Source organism: Nannospalax galili, unplaced genomic scaffold (assembly GCF_000622305.1).
Source record: "Nannospalax galili isolate Female #2095 unplaced genomic scaffold, S.galili_v1.0 scaffold42, whole genome shotgun sequence".
NCBI classification, from domain to species: Eukaryota; Metazoa; Chordata; class Mammalia; order Rodentia; family Spalacidae; genus Nannospalax; species Nannospalax galili.
In genome coordinates, this window is record NW_008348666.1 from 352,636 (window position 1) to 372,213 (window position 19,578).

The 19,578-nt window shown below is 43.7% G+C and overlaps 1 protein-coding gene across 5 annotated transcripts in view; it reads left to right on the plus strand.

The window, feature by feature from the left end:
* Slc8a3 (solute carrier family 8 member A3) overlaps positions 1-13,867 on the plus strand; it is a 142,498-nt gene extending 128,631 nt beyond the window's left edge. For 2 of the 5 annotated variants that reach the window (XM_008845920.2, XM_008845921.2), the window contains exons 4-8: positions 2,245-2,262; positions 6,590-6,714; positions 7,264-7,363; positions 8,963-9,238; positions 11,794-13,867. In XM_008845920.2, coding sequence (XP_008844142.1) covers positions 2,245-2,262; positions 6,590-6,714; positions 7,264-7,363; positions 8,963-9,238; positions 11,794-12,170 — 896 coding nt within the window. In that variant the 3' untranslated portion in view covers positions 12,171-13,867. The remainder of the gene's footprint in view (positions 1-2,244; positions 2,263-6,589; positions 6,715-7,263; positions 7,364-8,962; positions 9,239-11,793) is intronic. The other 3 variants (XM_008845923.2, XM_008845924.2, XM_008845922.2) reach the window with 2 other exon arrangements.
* Positions 13,868-19,578: the final 5,711 nt, after the last annotated feature.

A 19,578-nucleotide genomic window follows, 5' to 3' on the forward strand; every position in this document is an offset into this window, starting at 1 on the left:
TGGAAATTGCTTTTCATTATCACTGCTGTATAGGAGAGACTTCGGCATTCAGACTGGTGTCATCTCTATGTGTTCAAAATGACACTGCATTTCTTTAAGGACTGGATTTGAAATAGAAGACTCTCTTCTGACCAAACACAACAGATTTCAGAGCTGATATTAAAAGTTCTGTTCAACCAGGATAGGGGAAAAAAGGAGGATGAATAGGAAACGTAGTTGTCCTGGCAGAGAGTAAGTCCCAGAGTCTAGAAGCAGACTTCGGTGAGCAACACTGAGCCACCACATTGTCAGAACTGGTGAGCCAGTACTTGGACATTAGAAGTCTCTGGTGGGAAAAGGAAACACTGTCCCCAAATAATGGGTCTCATTTGTTGCTCTTCTTTCCACATCCAGGGACCCATGTTGACAAGTGCCCCAAACACTTTTTCAGCTGTCTTCTTTCCTGCTCGTCTCTGGGGTGTCTGAGCAGGGATAAATGATTCTCACCTGACCCTGGGGACTAATCCAGGGGGAAAGCTCAATTCTTGACTCTATCATCATCATCATCATCATCATCCAGGGGGAAAGCTCAATTCTTGATTCTATCATCATCATTAGCAGCAGCAGCAGCAGCAGCAGCAGCAAGGAAAACAGCCTGGCAATATTCTGTCACTCGAAGTTAACCTACCTGGAAATCACAGATGCATCCTAACTCCTTAGAGGGAAGTCTCAGATTCATGAAGACAAGAGCAAGAGAATATCTGACCTGTGGTGGTACACTAATGTGTTGGGATCTTCGATCTCTACTGGAGCTTAGGGGCCTGAAGGGCTCTTCCATTCAGATCCATGGAAGGAATGGAATGAACAACCTCCCTTCTCCCTTGCTGTCTGTATCAATTTGATGAGAATATCCACTACCCTAATACCTTCTTGGTCTGGATGGAAAATACTAGGAAAATCAGCTCTTGGTCACCTGTTCTAAGACATCTGGATTCTGAGTCTACACATACCTTCAGTGTCTGTGAATGTGAGATGATGGGTTCCAGACATGAGTTGCATTCCTAGAGATTACCAGAGGAAAAAATTGACAGACACCCCCTGTTCCCATGTATGCACACATATTCTCCTTCCTCATCAATCTCCACCAGGAGTATGTGTCAGGATATTTCTAGACTTCTATCTGACAAGTGCCGAGGAGTGGAGGGGAGATGCTAAGATACCATTAGGATGAAAATGTGGTGTGCCGCAAGAAATTCTTTTTAACTTGTGGTCTTTGCAGTGTAAGAAAGTTTAACATAAGTAGAAATTAAAGGGCTTGGATAACCCATGTTAGGTGTGTCTTTGACTTTATTTCCAGTCCATATAGAGACCTTGCTTTTATCATCTCCCATCAACATGAAAGTCTTCATATGACTGTCTTCTGTGTTCCAGAATATCTGACCTCTGATTTCACCTATCCTTTCTAGAACAAAAAGACTACCAATTGCCAAAATAGTAAGCAACAAGCCTTTATTGAACACTGCTAGGCTCTGGGACATGGATAGGCACAGGTGGCACACAGAGGCATGGCTCTGACCTCCAAGAAGCAGTTATAAATCATTTGAGAGGAACAGTTTGGGGAAAACTTTCTATAGGGCATATCTTTTCATTATGCCATTCATTTAGAGGAAATCAAAGCTTTGACCATAATGCTAGCTAATATACCATTTGTAGCCATGGAAACCCCATGGCACTGGGAAGCAGATCTGATTGCAAGGTTAGAGATAGGGTTGCAGAAGTGGACACCATTCAGGACTTTCATCCTGCTACTTGGCACCTGGAGCTCTCACTCAAGCCCTGTACTCTACTTGTCATTACAAGGCAACTTCTCCATCAGGGCTGAAAACCATACACTGTGTTCATGATAACTAGATTCTCCTTTTCAGAGTGAATCACAGTAGTCAGCTTAACCTCTGTTTCATCCACTTGGTTTCTCCAGCCTCATCCCTCCATCTTTAGCATTTAGGATTGCAGGGAAAGTGTGGGGATGACTTTCTTGTAACTTCTCGGCAGTCTTTCCAGCTGCTCACACACCTCTTACTGCTGCTATTGCTGCGCATGCTCCAAATGCTGCTTTCTGCATGTGTTCTTGAGTGCTCACCTACTAAGCAGACTGCTTTCGTTATGCTGTCAGAAAACCACAAAGCTTGGGAATACTTCCAAGATGGGACCTTAATTCTCTTTCCTTTTCTTTCCTCTCCTTGTCTGGTATCCATTTGCAAACAGCGCTCCTGTTATCTTCAGGTAAGAGGTGCCTTTTCCCCTCTTTTCCATTTCTTCCCAATGTCATTATTTGGTTTAAGATCAATGCTATACTTCATAGGAACTACGGGATCAAGTTAACCTGACAGATTCTCCCAATGACTAGGAGATGCCTTACATGAATTGTGAAGAAGTAGACAATTCCTTGAGTATCATTTTCTTCAGTGAATGTGGGTAAATACCTAGCCAGTCATCTCTGGAACCGTGAAGAGAAATAAAACTTGTCAAGAACATTGCAGACTATAGCTTTCCCCTGTGTTTCAGTTCATCTCCTTCTTAGGTTGTTGGAGAAGAAAGGGTGAAAGTTAGAATCTCCTAATAGGAGTGTGATGAGATCCAAAAGAAAATACCCATCCCAGGGAGTCAGGGGAAGTCACCAGGAGCTGTTGTGGAAATGAGATGCAGTTTGTTAAAAATCTGGATTTTACTGGTCCTAAAGATCTTCCAGCTCATCACAGATGAGACCTAATTTGCTAGATTAGAGTTCACTTGTCATTGATGCTTAAAGTCACATATGCTCTGAACAACAAGAATGCTTGTGGGAGCAAGCTCTGAATAAAGGCAGACATTTATAGATTTATAGATTTCATGTTGGAGAGATTCTCATTCAGAACCTAGATGTTGTGTGGGATATGCACCTATTTTGAGAGCGTGTGTGTATGGGCGGAAGCCCACCACAAACTTCACTATCAGAAAGGAAAACACTTCTCCATACCTGCCAGAACTGTTTTCTCGGTGCAAATGAAATACAAGCTCCACAAGACAGCTTGACTATGTTTTTAAAGACCATCTTACACGTCTTTGAATGCAGAAAAAATTTAAGACCATTTTAGAGGCAACACATCTTACAGAGCTCAGTGGTACTGAAAGTCACCTGCAGGATAGCCCTCAGGCTTAGGAAGAGGCAATAAACACAGTAAGGTCATTTGTCTCCTTGGACTCTTAAAGAAAAAGTGCAAGTAATAAGTACGTTTTCTTTTTTTTTTGAAAAATTGCTGGCTTCTTTGTCTTCTCATTTCTTTTCAATGCCAGTGGGATAAGGGCTAGCTGGGGCCCTGGGTTCTGCATTCTTCTCCCAGAGAATCAGGCCTTTCTTCTCTGCCTATACTCCTGCATAAGATGTTGACATTTCTTGTTCTAGCTCTTGCCTCTCCTCCACCCTGCAAGTACACATTTAGATTCAGTTTAAGCTTCATTATACTTTTAACATACTTTCAAATACTAGTAAATGGCGAGGGCAGTCTTATATCTTCCAGTCTGTAAACATTTAATTTAAGAGTCCTTGGACTATAAATCCACCAGAAATCTCAAGTCCTTATTTTAATTTTCTGGGAGGGAGGTCAGGTCAATGTGATTAACAATGCCTGGTGATGAAGGAGTAAATGTGTTCATTTTGCACTACTTTGCCTAATTGAAGGGTCTTGGGTTGAAACTCTGGCCACACCACCCCCTTCTTTGTAAGGATGACTTCAGAGCATTCACAGTCTGTCCTTGCCTAGCCTGGAAAGCTCTTTGTTCTTCCAATATTTGTCCAATCTTCCGTCTTATTTATATTCAATTCCCTCCCAACCTCCCCTTCTCTCTTTCTGTTCCTGGAACAGGGAGTTTGTTTAGTCAGCCTAAATATCAAGATCCCCTCTCCTTTATTCTTTTCACTTGAAATTCTGAGGAGCCGTATAAACAAGTGATCAGAACTGTTATCATATTTGAAGTTTGGGACCTAAAGAAATTAACTTAATTTGAACTTAAAGTAATGATCATTACAAAAAAAATGGAACAAGACAGGAATTTCTGCCAAGACACTTAGTCAAGATTATAGAAACACATATGAATCGATTAACAGATATGTACAGAGTGCCTCTGTAGGTCTGTGGGAGACGTGAAAATAGAGGATTGGTTATTTGTCAGATTTTTTCAGAAGACTAGGTAGAAAAACTGTCACCACAGGGGTGGACAGGTCAGCAGGTAGATCAATAATGTGCCAGATGGATATACTGCTAGATTGATAGCTAGACAGGGGGTTAGACAGGTACATTTATGTGTCATTGGAGAGCTCATTATATTGGTACAAAGTTCTTATGGCACATGTAAAGTTCTTATGTAAAGTATGACACAGGAACCAGGGAGGAAAGGCAGGAAAACACTGTCACTGCAGAGATGAGCCATGTAATATGAGGCTGGAACCTGCAAGAGGAAAAGACAACCCACCCTTTTAGGGTATCTTTCTTTTTTCTAAGGAATTTTTCCCAGAGTGCCATGCAGTTCCATTTCTAGAAGCACTGTCCTCATCAGTAGTCCAACAAGCTCCCAGGTTTACCTTCAGATGAACTCATTAGAAGTCAGTGAAATCAGGCTGCTAGAGAGTATCAGCCATCATGGAAATATACAAAAGGACAGAGAAAGGGAAGGTTGAAAACTCAGCCACAAACAAGACTTTTATACCACCCCCTCAGTCTTGGGGAACATTGTGGAAGAATGTAAGAGCTGGAAGAGAGGAAGAAGGGCTGCGGAATGCTATCTTCTGGACCACTCCAGTCATTAACTCAATGCAACTACACTTGGCCTACACTGATCCTGCACAAGAATGAACCCATCAACAGCCAAACATAAATGGGAAAGGGGCTCAAGTGGTTGAGCTAGTGGCCACTCATAGATTCTGGGAACTGGGGAGTCACTGTCATCAGTTGAGCAATCACTGGTGAACACACCAGGCTTCAATGGAAAGTTCCAAAACCATGACTGCACAAATGGCCTTGGTTAAACTCACTGGGTCTCAAAACACAACAGCACACCACATGAATACAAAAAAAAGGGGGGGTACTGTATGGAAGAGAGAGACTTGATAGGAGTGGGAGAGAGAAAAGGGGGAAGAGGGCAAGAATCAGCAGAAGGCGTTGTATACATGTGTGAAAATGTCAATGAACAAATTTAATAGTAAAAAGGAACCTAGATCCTCAAGAAAAAGCGACCACCAACGCTAGCTGGGGGCAGCACCGTGGACAGCTCCCAGACAATTTGGGGATTGCCTTCTCTTTCATTGCAGAAACACTGAGCGCAACAGCAAGCTCAGGAATCAGAACCCACACACTCATATTGTCTTCATTCAGGTCAGCTAAGAAAATACAAAGCTATAAGTCTCTCTGCTTGACGGTTTCCACTCTTGGTTTATATTACAGTCTTTTCAGTGAGTTGCTTTTATTGCAGCCTCAAGAACCTGAGTTTCCTCTCCTCGCTTCAGCAATTCCTCAGCTACAGAGAAAAGAAGACGTTCTTGGCCTCTGACCCATTTCGTCCTTGGGACTTCCGAGGACTAGTGGATTCCCATAGGAGGTTTACTGTGTGGAATGAAAGCAATTAAGGAGCTGCATAAAAGAACTAATTGCATGTGAGAATGTGGACTTGGATGGGAAGATGCTTAAATGAGCTCTGAAAGAAACAGGCTGCCAAGAGCGATTTTCTAATCAAAGGGGAATAAAAAAGATTCAATCTCTATTTCACTCTAATCCAGAAAACATGTCTCATAGTGAAGTGGTCTTAGAATGGAGTTACCAGCTAAAGTGGAAAAGGTGCCTAACTGTCAGCATGAGAAGGAACCATTGATAAATGAGTCAAGATGCTGAGACAGAGAATGCTTAAAAAGAGTGTAAAGGGGAGAGGGGAGCTCTGTTTCATTTTGTTTTTGAGTAATTTTTTGTGTTCCAGAAGAAATGTGCCTGCCTTGCACAGAGATCCTGAGGATCTGTCATTGGAACACCATGAAGTTTCTTGGGAAATTGTCCAAGTTTCTCCCTGCAAGGATGCTATTCAGTTGTATGAAATGGAGATATCCCTTTCTCCTTCATAGAAGGGACAGTGCCAACAATGTTGGAAGCAGATGCTGCTGGGAACCGGTAGACATTCCCTTTGGATACATGTGCCTCCCAGAAGTCTTACATGAAGTGGTAGATGCCCAGACTCAGCAGCTCAAAACTAGTCAAAGATCAAGGAATTTGACATCTTTTCCCAGCTCCCCAGTAGCAGCACCCTGAATGACTTGGGAACCTCACTTGGTGCCATTTATTGGGAAATCTTTGGGTCAGATTTCCCACCCAGAAATAAAACAGAATGAAATATTTATCTCAGACCTACCAAGAACCTGCTCGTGATTTGACCATAGTGTTCAAGCCTTTATAGAAAGATACTAAAAAATACATAGCCCCATTCTTCAGTCACTTGCTTTGTACCCACTGCCCATGTCTGATACTCTGATCTCTAAATTTCTAGGGATGGAAAAGGTACTAAAGTTAGTCTGATTTTTGTTTTGTTGCAGAGGTGACAGACAGGAAGCTGACTATGGAGGAAGAGGAGGCCAAGAGGATAGCAGAGATGGGAAAGCCAGTACTGGGTGAACACCCTAAACTGGAGGTCATCATTGAAGAGTCCTATGAGTTCAAGGTCAGACCATTAGTGAGTTCTAATCAAATAGAGATTAATGAAGGTGGAGAACAGAAAATGTGGGGCTTTGTTCTAATTTCACCACTGAATATGTGAGGTAGAAATTGAACAAGCCATTCATCCACCCCAAATCTTAGGTTCCCCATTTATAACATATAACAAAGAGTGTTGGACATTTTTATGCTAGGCATATTTTAAGGAAACAATATAGAGTATAAAATAAATAGGCTAGGAAGCCCAAGAATATATCATCACAATTGTTTAACTATATCTTAAAAGATATTAAAACTCACTACTTCAGGGCAAGGTCTATTTGATATCTCATCCTTATTCTGTATTTATGTTGCTCGGAATGCCCAGTGTCAGAAGTCACAACCAAAGAAAGGGAACTGGAAGGACTTTCCCAGAAGATACCACCCAAGGCCATGTCATGCATAATTTTCAGAACCCCTGGAATTCAGGGCATCTTTCATCCCTTTGAAATACTAGACTCCTCATTGGTTCTGAGAATTCTAACCTCATGATTCCAAGTTTTTCTCTTCATGACAGAGCACAGTGGACAAACTGATCAAGAAAACAAACCTGGCCTTGGTTGTGGGGACCCATTCCTGGAGGGACCAGTTCATGGAGGCGATCACTGTCAGTGCAGGTGAGAGGGACCCCAAGATGGCCTTGCTCAGAGAGCAGGCAGCCCCTGAGAAGGAAGTGCATGGTCCCCTTAGTGGCTCACCAGCTCCTGGGAGGGCTCCAAGGTCAGTCTTCCTGGCTCTGGTCCTAGATACTGACCTATTTCACTGAGTAACTAAAAAAGTGTGGTTATGTCTAGCTTCAAGACCTGATTCTGCTGTGTGAGCTGGAACAAGTATTCTCTCTGCCCTCAGTGTCCTCAGCTCAGAGGACAACTATTGCTACCTTTCTCAGAAAGGCAGAAAAGAATAGATCAGGTACAAAATGTGCACACTGGACTTTCTGGTTTCTATCATTCCTTATTTTCTCATTAATTGATCTCCATTTTCTGTAAAAATGAAAGAGAATTCTGGTTTAGCGAGGTGGGGGTCAGGAGTTGTCAAAATGCTTTGCATTGACCCCCTGACAAACCTCCACCCTGGATGATTCCTTGACATTTACCAATGGGCCTGCCATAGTAACTCCCACCCAACCAGAAGGCCTACAGATGTGTTGGAATGAAGATGGACAGGGTCTCCCAGCCACCCCTGCATTGCCTCTCAGCTTCACTGCAGTTCCCTTGTACTGACAAGCACTACTGGCCTTGTCTTTTTCCATGAGGTTTTGTTGTCATAGCAACCCACAGGGTCACATCCCCAAGGCCCCAAAGCCAGAGCAAAAGCACAGCCAGGAAGAGAGGCTTTCTGCTTCTGTCTCCCTGCTCTCACATGGGTCCTGCTAGTATCTTTTCTGATGAGCTGACTGTGCCCCTTAAGAAACAACAAAAGGAATGTAGGCCACATAGTCTATCTGGCTTTACAAAGGAGGGAACTGAGGTTCAGAAACTATAGGCAATATACCCTGGCTAAGATTTCCTTCATGCAAATGTGGAAATAGAATTCAGATTCCAAACACAAAACATTAGAAGTTGCCTGTGCTGAAGCACCAGGTACCTCAGCATAGCTTTTCCTGGGCTGGATGTACTGAAGGGATGCGTGTGCCTTCATTTCCTGGAAAGAACAGTCAGATCCCATCCCTTCTCTGTTCCTTGGGGTATCTGAATGCTGGCTCTCTGATCTACCTCCATGATCCGTAATAGCAGCGGCCCTCTGGGGATGGATAATGACAGAATCGTGGCGGTTATTGCTGTAGTCAGGTAGGAATTGCGAGAGGAATCCCATTGGCACCTAATGAGGAGTAAGCACACCACCAATTTTGCTTTCTTTGCCTAGAAAATCAAATGCAGCCTCCCCCACTCCACCTGCCTTCTTTCTCCTCAGCCCTCCTGTCCGTCTCTATTCTCCGACCCTGTCTTTTGATCTCTTTCCCTGTTCTCCTCATTCCTCTGCTTGCTCGCTTTCTCCCAAGCTCACTTAGTTCCCTGTATTCAGTGACTACATGACCAATTTGTTTGTCCCTCAACTGTTTTCTAGTGTCCACACCCTGGGCCTCACATGCCATCCAGGGAGCACTGCAGCCCCCTGCTGACCCAGTGTGTCTTAACATGGGTTGGACTTGACTTTCTCATAAATGAGGATCTGACTTCACTGCCCTTTCTGGGGCCTGTCTATCTTGTTTCCAGCAGGGGATGAGGATGAGGATGAATCAGGAGAGGAAAGGCTGCCGTCCTGCTTTGACTATGTCATGCACTTCCTGACTGTCTTCTGGAAGGTGCTGTTTGCCTGCGTGCCCCCGACAGAGTACTGCCACGGCTGGGCCTGCTTTGTGGTCTCCATCCTCATTATTGGCATGCTCACTGCTATCATCGGGGATCTGGCCTCCCACTTCGGCTGCACCATTGGGCTCAAGGATTCAGTCACAGCTGTTGTTTTCGTGGCATTTGGCACCTCTGTGCCAGGTGAGAGTGGGAAGTACTTCAGTTTGCAAAGATGATATCCCCTGGTTCAAATGACCTCTACACTCTGCCTCATCTCACCATCGAAGTGAGGGGCACTGTGTATGCTAAACAATTCACGTGTTCAGACCCTGCAGTGCTCACTAAAACCCTATCAGACAAGCAAACTTATACCCACAGGACAGATGAGGAGCTGAGGTCCACCAAGGTTAAGATGCCTGACCAAGTAAATGGCCCAGTTTCTCAGCCTGCACGTTACATTAAGGGGTCATAAACAACGTAATTCAAACCATATAGATAGTACTTCTTCCAGTTGCCCCTGGCAGCCTCTGAGAGACTAAAGATTAGGCCACTTGAAGACATCCCTGTGGAAATGCTCACATTCATTCTTGGTTTCCTCTGCTTCTGTGGCCACCTGTAAGTGTCTCCTATCAGGACAGGCACAAGAAACCTAGTGAGGTTTGTCCTTTCATGCGAGGACTTACATACTCTGTATCTTCTTCTAAATACCCAAAAACAAACATGAGTAAGCCTTCAGTAATTCATTCATTAGACAAATATTTGCTGAGCTCCTGTGATGCCCAATATAATATTATATTACTTACAAGTCTATTATAGGAAGCAAGGCAGGCATGTTTCCATCTCTACCCTTGGTTTAAAAGCTAGTCAAGATTACATTCAAATAATTAAAAATCATCTTAATAATTCCTATGAAATGAAGGTGTAAAACTGGGAGACTTGGGATAAGCTGAGGTCAGGGTAGGCCGTATGGAAACTAGGCCTGAATGAGGAGCAATGGGTAGCAGGTACAGAGGGACTGCATTAGCCCAGGCTCCCTCCTTAGTTCACCTGGGATCTCCATGGTATCTGAACTCTGAACTTTTGCTAGCTTCGAGTACTCTGGCTGAATCTCATCAACCAGGAGTCTGTAGAGTAAGTCAAGAACAGCCCTCACTATACCAAAGAAACTTCTGTAGATTAATTGCATCTGTTAATTACTTTAGCCTAGCTCTGACAAAAATCCTGACAGACCAACTTAAAGAAGGAAAGATTTATTTTTCTCATAGTCTCAGAGGCATCAGACCATCATGGCAAGGGAGAAAATCAGTTCACATCCTGGTGAAGCAGAGAAAGAGAATGTAGAGCATGGCCGAGGCAAGCTATAAACTCTATGAAATGACCCCAACAACACACTTCCTCCAACTAGGTCCCTCCTTACCTTTTACCTACCTCCTGATAATGCCATCGATTTATGAATCCATCAATGAATTAATCCATTCCTTCGGTCACAACCCTCACAATTTAATTGTCTCTGGAAACCCCTTCACAGTCATACCCATAGATGTGCTCCACCAGTCCTCCAGGAAATCTCAATCTAATCAAGTTGAGACTCAAAACTAATAATCGTGCTGCATCTACATCACACTCTAGGAAATCCTCGTTTCAAAAGCCTAGCACAGACGTGTGGCACGATTTGTACATTAGTGACGTAAGAAGTGTGGCTATTATGGAAATGAGTCAGTTGATAAGAAATGATACAGATAAAGTTACAGATGAGATGTCCTGTGCTCACTGTTCTCCAGGCCTGGAGACACCCAAACCATCAGAGGGAAGGGGAGGGGAATACACATGGGTACAGGATCAGAGGTAAAACTGCAAGGTCATAGTCAAGAAAGGGCAAGAGGCTTTCTCTAAAAGGTCTGAGAAATTGGCAACAATGAGATATGAGAATATACTGGGTAAGGATACAGTTTGGGGCACTTTCAAGGCTTGGGAATTGGTCCAGAAAGCAACTGATAGCATTAAGGCCTTCAGAAGGATATACTATGGCTCATGCCTCTGATTTGATGACTTTGGCTAAAGCTCTTTGTATGTAGGTAGTTGGTATGGTAAGGGCCCTTCCAGGACAGTTTTAGGGACAATTCTCTAGCTAACTTCCTATGTGTCCTTGTGTAGATTTTTTGGTTCATATTTTCCTTACCTACAAAATATGAGGGTTGGGCTAGATGTCCCTGGCAGTCTTCTCTGTACCTACAATCTGTGACAAGATCTCAAGCCAAGCATCCTCCTAGGCCCTGGGATTCACATGCTAACTGCAAAGACAGAGTCCCCCTCCCCCATCTCCCTTGAGTCTACAGCTCACTCTATGTCCTTGTCATGGTTCTCCAGCATGTTCTCTGTCCCCCTAAATCAATGTCCAGTCCTGAGTCCATAGGCACAGACTCAAAGCTGCTTCTCAAGATGTCACTCTTCCCTGTGCAAATGCTATGAGTTGGCTAACTCATCTTTCCTGAAAATGTACTCAAAGGAGAATGATAGACCCACTTGGTAAATGTCAGGACTGGAATAGCCCTTAGAAACACTTCAGATACCTGCTGATGAGGAACAGGAAACCTAGATTGATGATGTGGCTTACCCAAGGCCACACAGCACATGAACGGTAGAGCCGAAGTGGCCCCTTAGCCCATGTGGCCGAACTGCCTGTGAGGCATACTCAAAGACGAGACCTACGGTATCCCAGCCTTCCGCAGCTCCCATCTGTCTCTGTCCTTTTCCAGATACGTTTGCCAGCAAAGCTGCTGCCCTGCAGGATGTGTATGCAGACGCCTCGATTGGCAACGTCACCGGCAGCAACGCAGTCAATGTCTTCCTGGGTATTGGCCTGGCCTGGTCCGTGGCTGCCATCTACTGGGCCATGCAAGGACAAGAATTCCATGTGTCCGCAGGCACTTTAGCCTTCTCTGTCACCCTTTTCACCATCTTTGCATTTGTCTGCATCAGTGTGCTCTTGTACCGACGGCGGCCGCACTTGGGCGGGGAGCTCGGTGGTCCCCGTGGCTGCAAGCTTGCCACGACCTGGCTCTTTGTGAGCCTGTGGCTCCTTTACATACTCTTTGCCACACTGGAGGCCTATTGCTACATCAAAGGGTTCTGAGCCACCAGAACATGGCCTCCACAGGGCAGGCCTAGGACTTCTCCTAAGAGAAGGGCACTTCCCCACCAGTGACCTTTCCAGGTTGAGCAGCCCTGGAGAGGCAGCATCAGGACCCGAGCTCCAGGACCTAAGCCCTGGCACTGCACTGAAAGGGCAAAGTTTTAGTCAATCCAGTGGAATGGAGGAGACAGACACCCACTTTCCAAAGTACTTAATTAAACACAAACCAACAACAGCAACAAATCCACCTCTACCCCATGCTCCCACGCGTGTCCTTGAGCCTTCTCCTTCTTGTAGCCCCCCTCCCAACTATTCCTTCGCCTCTGGTTCCCAAGGAGGGCAGGGACTTCCCCTGTCTCCAGGGTGCATTGTGATTCTCCCACTCAGCTGGCAAGGTGTGAGAACAAACCATCTCCACGTGGCTGGTTTGGATGCTCTAGTATCATTGTGATCATGACTGTGATTGCTTCCTTTTCCCGTCAGGTTTTGCTTACTGACTTGTCTTTTCTTTCTGAAGTTAGTGACAATGGTGCCCTGAAGGAACTCCAAGTTCCTCCAAGCTCCTTTGGAGCTGATAAAGGCACGACTGACTGTCTGACACACCCTCCCATTCTCACAGGGCCGCTGTCACAGGGCCGCTGCTGTACCTTGGCTCTAGCGAGGTCCTATCTCCCACCTCCTTTGTTCCCTGAGTACTTCAGAAGACCGATGGCCTTTGAGTGGCACATACCAACTCGGGGAGCAGGAGGAATTTTATCTGCTTGCATTGAAATGAAATCAAAATCACAGAGAAGTTGTTCTCTTCCTTGTCAAAGCCTTCCCAATTCTGTGTGTCTTGTGTGTCAGTGTCTGTATGTGTGCCCTCCTAAAGAAAGACTCACCAAGTGGGGGAAATGGGACAAAAATAAGAATGGTCCAGCCTGACAAAGAGAAGCTGGGAAAACAAAAAGGAATAAAACCTTCTTGAATATCATTGGGGTTGTGTCTGAGGCAGGAGAAAAGAGATATCCAACCAGGGAGATCGCTAAGGTGGAAGATCATACCCTGTTCCCAAAGTGTCAGTGTTTCTGAGAAATCCCTGCATCACACCCCCTCACTCGCTAGTGGGCCATACTCAGAGAGCTGAGGAAAGTAATGTGAGAATTTAGAAGCTTGTAAGAGAACAGGGGCTCCTTCCATCTTTCCTGGCCCTCAGACCACTTTTGAAAGCATGTTCACAAGATAGGAACTGGAATTCCTCATTTTCCCACGTTCCTGCTTGTTTTTAAACCTGATAAAGCTCTTTCTTCCCAGCCTGTGGGGTATTTCATGCCCCACTAAGAGAAATCTTAGTTTTCATATTCCCACGGAGCCTTGGCTTCTAGAAAAATGAGGACTGACCTCCCTTACAGACCTTTTCCTGATCAGTTTTGAAAGGACCTGGCTTTAACACACACACACACACACACACACACACACACACATACAACATCACTACAAAACTGCCCACAGGTCTTTAGGCTTTCTGCATTGACATAAATACATTTTCTAAGAGAGAAAAAATTAAAATACCTGTTTAATTTTAAACACATTTTTTAAGAAAAAAAATAAAAAAGAAACAGTGCTTGTGTCGTAAGCTATGTTGATAGTCGCCGGTGGAAATGTTGGGTTGGTTTAAAAAAAAAATAAAAGCTCTACTTATATCTCTCTACACACAGCCTGCTTCTCCCTGGTTTCTTCAGTGAATGGTCTGGGGGCCTTGGGTGTCTTGGCAGGTGCAGTTGAAGTAAAGGCGTCGTCTTCCATCCCGGAATGCAGGTGCCAGTGTGCCAGACGTGTATGTTTTAAGCAAAAATGTTTCAGCTTTAAAAAGCTGGAGGACATAAGGATTAAGGATTGTGAGATAAAGGGGAAGGAGCTTTCTGCATGAGAAAGGTACAGCAGGGCAGGGTTCTGGCTGGAAAGCCGTATTTAGCCAGTGCTCCATATGTATTTCCAGTGGACATAGAGTTAACATTCATTTGTTCATCATTCAGTCAAAAAACATACTGTAAATACCATCCATATGTTCAGTTACATTCTGGTGATACAAAAATTTAGTCCCTGACCACAAGAAAGTCACAATCTGGGGGAATGAAGTAAAATTTTCTTTAATAAAGGTCTTTGAATTATGAAAAAACAAACTAGTTAAAATGGTCCACGAAATAAAGGGAAGCGGTACTCTGAAGCCTGGTCGGGGAGGGTTTGGCGGAACCCAAAGCAGGAAGCCCCGAGGAACTGAGACTACCCATCCCACCTTCCCATCCAGGTACTCTCTCCCGTCCTTGCTCCCGTCTATCTGCGTACCTCGTCATTTCCCTCTGTCTCCTGGGGTTCCCTCTTCTTTGCTTCTCTGGAAGCCCAGCTCAGTCAGCAGCCCTGATGCTGTTTTATTACTCACAGCGCCACTCCCCAGAATTAACTGAAGCTTCTCTTTTTGTGTCTGAGGGCAAATTCTCAATTGAGAGAATACAGCCAATTTTTCATGCCCAGAGAGGCATTTCCAAGAGGCAGAAATCTTTGTAGGTGGGTGTGGGCTGCATAAGGGGAGAACCTGCGGATGGGCAGGTGTGCACTGAGTCCATCTAGGCCCAAATGACTCAGGTAAGGAAGGAGCATATGAAACGTGAACAATAAGTTGCAAACGAAAAAGGCAGCTCTGTGCCATGCGTGCTCTGAGAGTGGCCTTGGGAACATGATGGGAAAGCACTGACTTGACCTGGAGGAACTGGGGAGGATTTCATAGAGAATGGAACATTTGAGTAGGGCCTTGAAGAAAGAGTAAATGGTGATTTAATTTGGTGAGACAACTCGGCATTAAAGAACAGACAAAAAGAAACACGATGCTCGAAGGCACGGAACCAGAGAAGGCCACAGAGTGGAGCTCAAGAAGGGAAGAGAGGCAAAGCCTAGCTGTGGCCCGCTTATACAGGTGAGAGATTTTTAGGCTAAGGAATGGTCTGTGTTGAAGAAACAACGCAAAACAAACAAAAAACACAGATTTAAAAAAAAAAAAAAAAAAAAAAAAAAAAAACACCTCTTTCTGCACTGTGGAGTTTAGCCCTTACCTGGGCTTAAATTTCTGGTCAAACTGGGCTAAAAATGTAGCATTAGGAAGACAAGTCCTATGTGAAAGTGATAACTACAAAACTGTACAATAACCAATCAAATAGGAAGATGGTCTTAGCTAAGTTGAGAATGAAAAATATCTTTTAACTGATGAACTTAGTTAAAAGAAAACGGGAAACCCATCTGTGCCCATCTCTCCCTTGCTTGGAGGCATTTCCAGGTCACTCAGATGTTAGGCTATGTCAAGAGACAAGTAGACTAACCCTAGAGAATGCGGGGGACAGTTGAGGCATGTGCCTGGGGACAGAAGCCCTGGGTGTGAGTCCAGATGCCACCAAAAATCAGTTCTTGAGTGAATACTCCTGGATCATAGGAAGAGATGGCCTCTGAAGGCAATTACTTCCAGCTTTAATGTTGAAATTTTAGGATGTGTACAGAAGGGCTGTGTGTATGTGTGTGTAAACATGCACAAGATGACGCATACGAACTGACCGACAACAATAACAGTACAGTGGGGGTCATCCCTTAGTGATGCCTGGATCCTGCAGGCTGTGTCCCTGTCAGTATGCAGAGGGCATTGCCAGTCACTGTATGCATGTTCTTTCTCAGCACCTTTTCCTGGCTGAGCCACAACATTCCCATTCCTTTTTCTCATTTATTTTTAGGGCATAATAGCTGTCATAATAAATCAACCCCAACATTTCAGTAGCTTAACAAAATGGAAGTTTATTTCTCACTCATGCAGTGATCCAAGGAGGATGTTCTTGGTCAGCAGGTGGCTTTCTTCCACAAGATGATTCAGGGATTCTGTTTCCTTTGTTTTATAACTCTGCCGGTCTCTAGGGCTTTTGAATTGTCTCTGTTCATCTGTAGATGGGAAGCCAATTGGAAGTGGTGCACACATATCTAACTGCTTTGAGGCCAGAGTAAGATTGGTTTTTGCTCACATTCTATTAACTAAAGCTAGTCATTTTTACCCACTCAAATGCAAAAGAAACTGGGAAATACAGTCCTTAGCTAGGCAGTCAGTCTCCAGTAACCTTTCTATCCTGCAAAAGAATCTTTTGTAATAGATGTTTGGCCCTGCCACAATCCCTTTGTGATTAAAGACACATATTTTAATATTAATGACTAAGAGCAATCTGACCTACACCTGTGGAGTTTTCTATACATATACTTGAGTCTGATAGGAACCACAAGAGGTGGATCTTATTCTAATTTATCAATCAAGTTATAAGTGGTTATATGATTACCCTGGAGCACACAGATAGTAAGAATCAGGCACAAACATGGATCTTCCGATTCTAAACCTTTCTCAGAGTGCCTGTTTCAGAATATCGTGACTTCTTATAACAAACTCCAGAACAAAGAATCAGAAGTGTAGTTACCAGAGGCTGAATGGAGCCAGTGAAAATCCCACAGAGAGGCAGCCAGGGTCCAGGGGGGAACATAGGAGAAGTCAGCAATGGTTAGCTCTCTCTTCTTCCTATAGGTCTCCTCTATCCTGCCTTCTCTCCATCCTTACTGAGTGAAGAGCTGGAGAGGGTCATGTACCAGCACAGACTCAAAGGCAGACTGCTGAAATTTCACTTTTAAAAAAATTTATAATTATTTTTATTTTATGTGTATGCATGTATTGCCTGCATGTAGGTAAGTGCACCCATGTCGTGCAATGCCTGCAGAGGACAGAAGAGATTGTTGGGTCCTCTGGACCTGGAGTTATGGACAGTTGTTAGCTGCCATGTGGGTGCTGGGATTTGAACCTGAATCTTCTGCAAGAACAGTGTTCTTATCTGCTGAGCCGTCTCTCCAGGCCCGAAATTTCACTTTTATAAAAAGATTGATAATTAAAGCTGGAAGGTCATCTGGCTCCAGGCAGAGATGATCCAAAAGACATCTTTTTGAACAATGATATTTTTAAAAAGGTTCCTGGAAAACTACCCTGGCAAGTGTGTCACGTGACACTTGTGGCATTTTCAGGAAAAAAAAAAAAAAAACGGGACGGGGCTCTTAGCTTGTTTTGTGTTGCTATAATAAACTTCCCAACTCCGGATACATTATATAAAAATATTACTTCAGCTCACTTTTTTGTTGACTCTGGTGCTGGCACCTACTTAGCATCTTCTGAGGGATATGCACCTTGCCACAGCATGGCTGAGAAATGGAAGGGCATGTGGGCATGTGCAAGGAAGAGGCATAATGAGGCTTACAGGGAACAAAGGGATAGAGCCACGTTATAACCACCCAGGCTCCCTAAAGCTGTCACAGGAACCACTGGTTCCTTCACGGCAGTGCAGCATCCGTAGCCTACATTTGAGTTTATGGGCTGGATTGTAGCTTAATGGTAGAGCACTTCCCTAGCATGCAGAAAGCCCTGGGTTCAATCCTCCTCATCCAAAAGACTTTGACAAGAAAAACCACATCCAAATTCCAAACTACACTGGGGAGACTCAAACTGACTTTATAAAAGTGAAATTAACCTTTCCTCATAAAACTTAAAAGCTCCTTCTTTTATTTTTATTACACATTTGTTGAAGATTAATAGATGAGTGTAAATGATATACATTCAGAATACATAATGTGTTGCATATATTGTTAGACGATCACAGTCAAGCTAATGAATATATATATATATATATATATATATGAATTTCAAGCATAAGCATGATGTAAATTCCACGAACATTATTAACCATGGCCATCATGTTGTACCTTAGGTTCGCAGAACCTATTTATCTTATAACTGCAAGTCTGTAGCCTTTAACCAACATCTCCCATTTCCCCGACCCCAGCCACTGGAAGCCACTCTTTCAATTCTCTGTTCCATGCATTTTTACTTCTGTAGGAGGATTCCGTACATAAGTAAGATCATGTGCCATTTGTCTTTCTGTGCCTGACTTATTTCCCTTAGCATAACTTCAAGTTCATCTGCATTATACAAATGACAAGATTTCCTTCTTCTTAAGGCTTAGTGATCACTCTAGTTTCCTTTCTGCTACGGTAATAAAATACTCTGACAAAAAAGCAACTTAAGAGTACAACGTCTTTATTTCAGTTTACAATTGCAGATTACATTATAAGAAAGTCAAGGCAGAAACTCCAAGCAGCTGGTCACCCACATCTGCAGTCAGGAGCAGAGAGAGATGAATGCTCGCGTGCTCGCTTGCCTGCTCGCTTGTGCTCTGCTTGGTCTAACCACTCATGCACAGTTTAGGATTCCCTGCCTAGGGAACAGTGCTACCCACAGTGCATTGAGCCTTCCCATATCAATTAACTTGAGCCAGGCTCCCACAGATATGCCCACAGGCCAATCCCATACAGTCTCTCACTGAGACTCTTCCCAGGTGATTCTAAGTTGTGCCAAGTTGATAATTAAAGTTAACCATCATGGTAATATTTCATTTATTTTTTCATCTGAAAATATGCACTTAGCTTGTTTAGATGTAAATTATCCTGTAATGAATTTGGGGAAAGCTATCTCTTTGGAATACTGATGTCATTTCCATTGGCCATGCACTCAGAACTGAAGGCATCATTCTTTCTAAAAATCCTAGAAAGGAGTTGACCCAGGGTAAAACTATTTTGCTGCCTCAGAATGTTTAGATTCTGGATTCTAATCTCGGTTCTTACTGCTGTGACTCAAGTTCTTTCTAACTTCTACGCCAGTGGGAACATGGTGGGAGCTGGCTGTCACTTTGTCAACTTTTTTTACAACTGTTTATCAATGGAATTGCTTCCTCACTGCATGGTAACTGTTAATTCTTTCATTGCGAGCAGCACCTCAAGCTGGGTCCTCTAACAAATTCCTCTTCCCATGACTATGGGAGCAGAAGTTAAAACCTGGTAGCTGGCAGACTTGAGGTGTTTGATCCATGCAGTGCTTGTTGGAAAGGTAGAATAGCTGCCAATGTTTTTAAATGGAAACATTTTGTATGAGATCTGGATTTTGACTTCTCTGGTCATACTGAGTAAACATTTCTACATGATAGTAATCTAATGGAGCTGATAAGTGACCACACCATGTTACATGGGGTCTAAGCTCTCTGTTGGTTCACCAGAGTCCCTATCAAACCCATCTCTCTGATTGAACTAACCAGTGTAGTCTTATTGCCATCTATGCATGTGATCCCTTGTTATAGGATAAGACATGAGGCATTGCATTTCACGTGTTGGTGCTTCTAGTACTCTATGGAGTTTGAATCCAAGGTCTACTATTTTCATCTATTGTAGAAGTTTAAACAAATGTCAGCCGGATCAGCCTAAGTCTCCCTAATCCAAAAATACATCTGGCAAAGATTAAATGAAACATTTTAAGTCAATT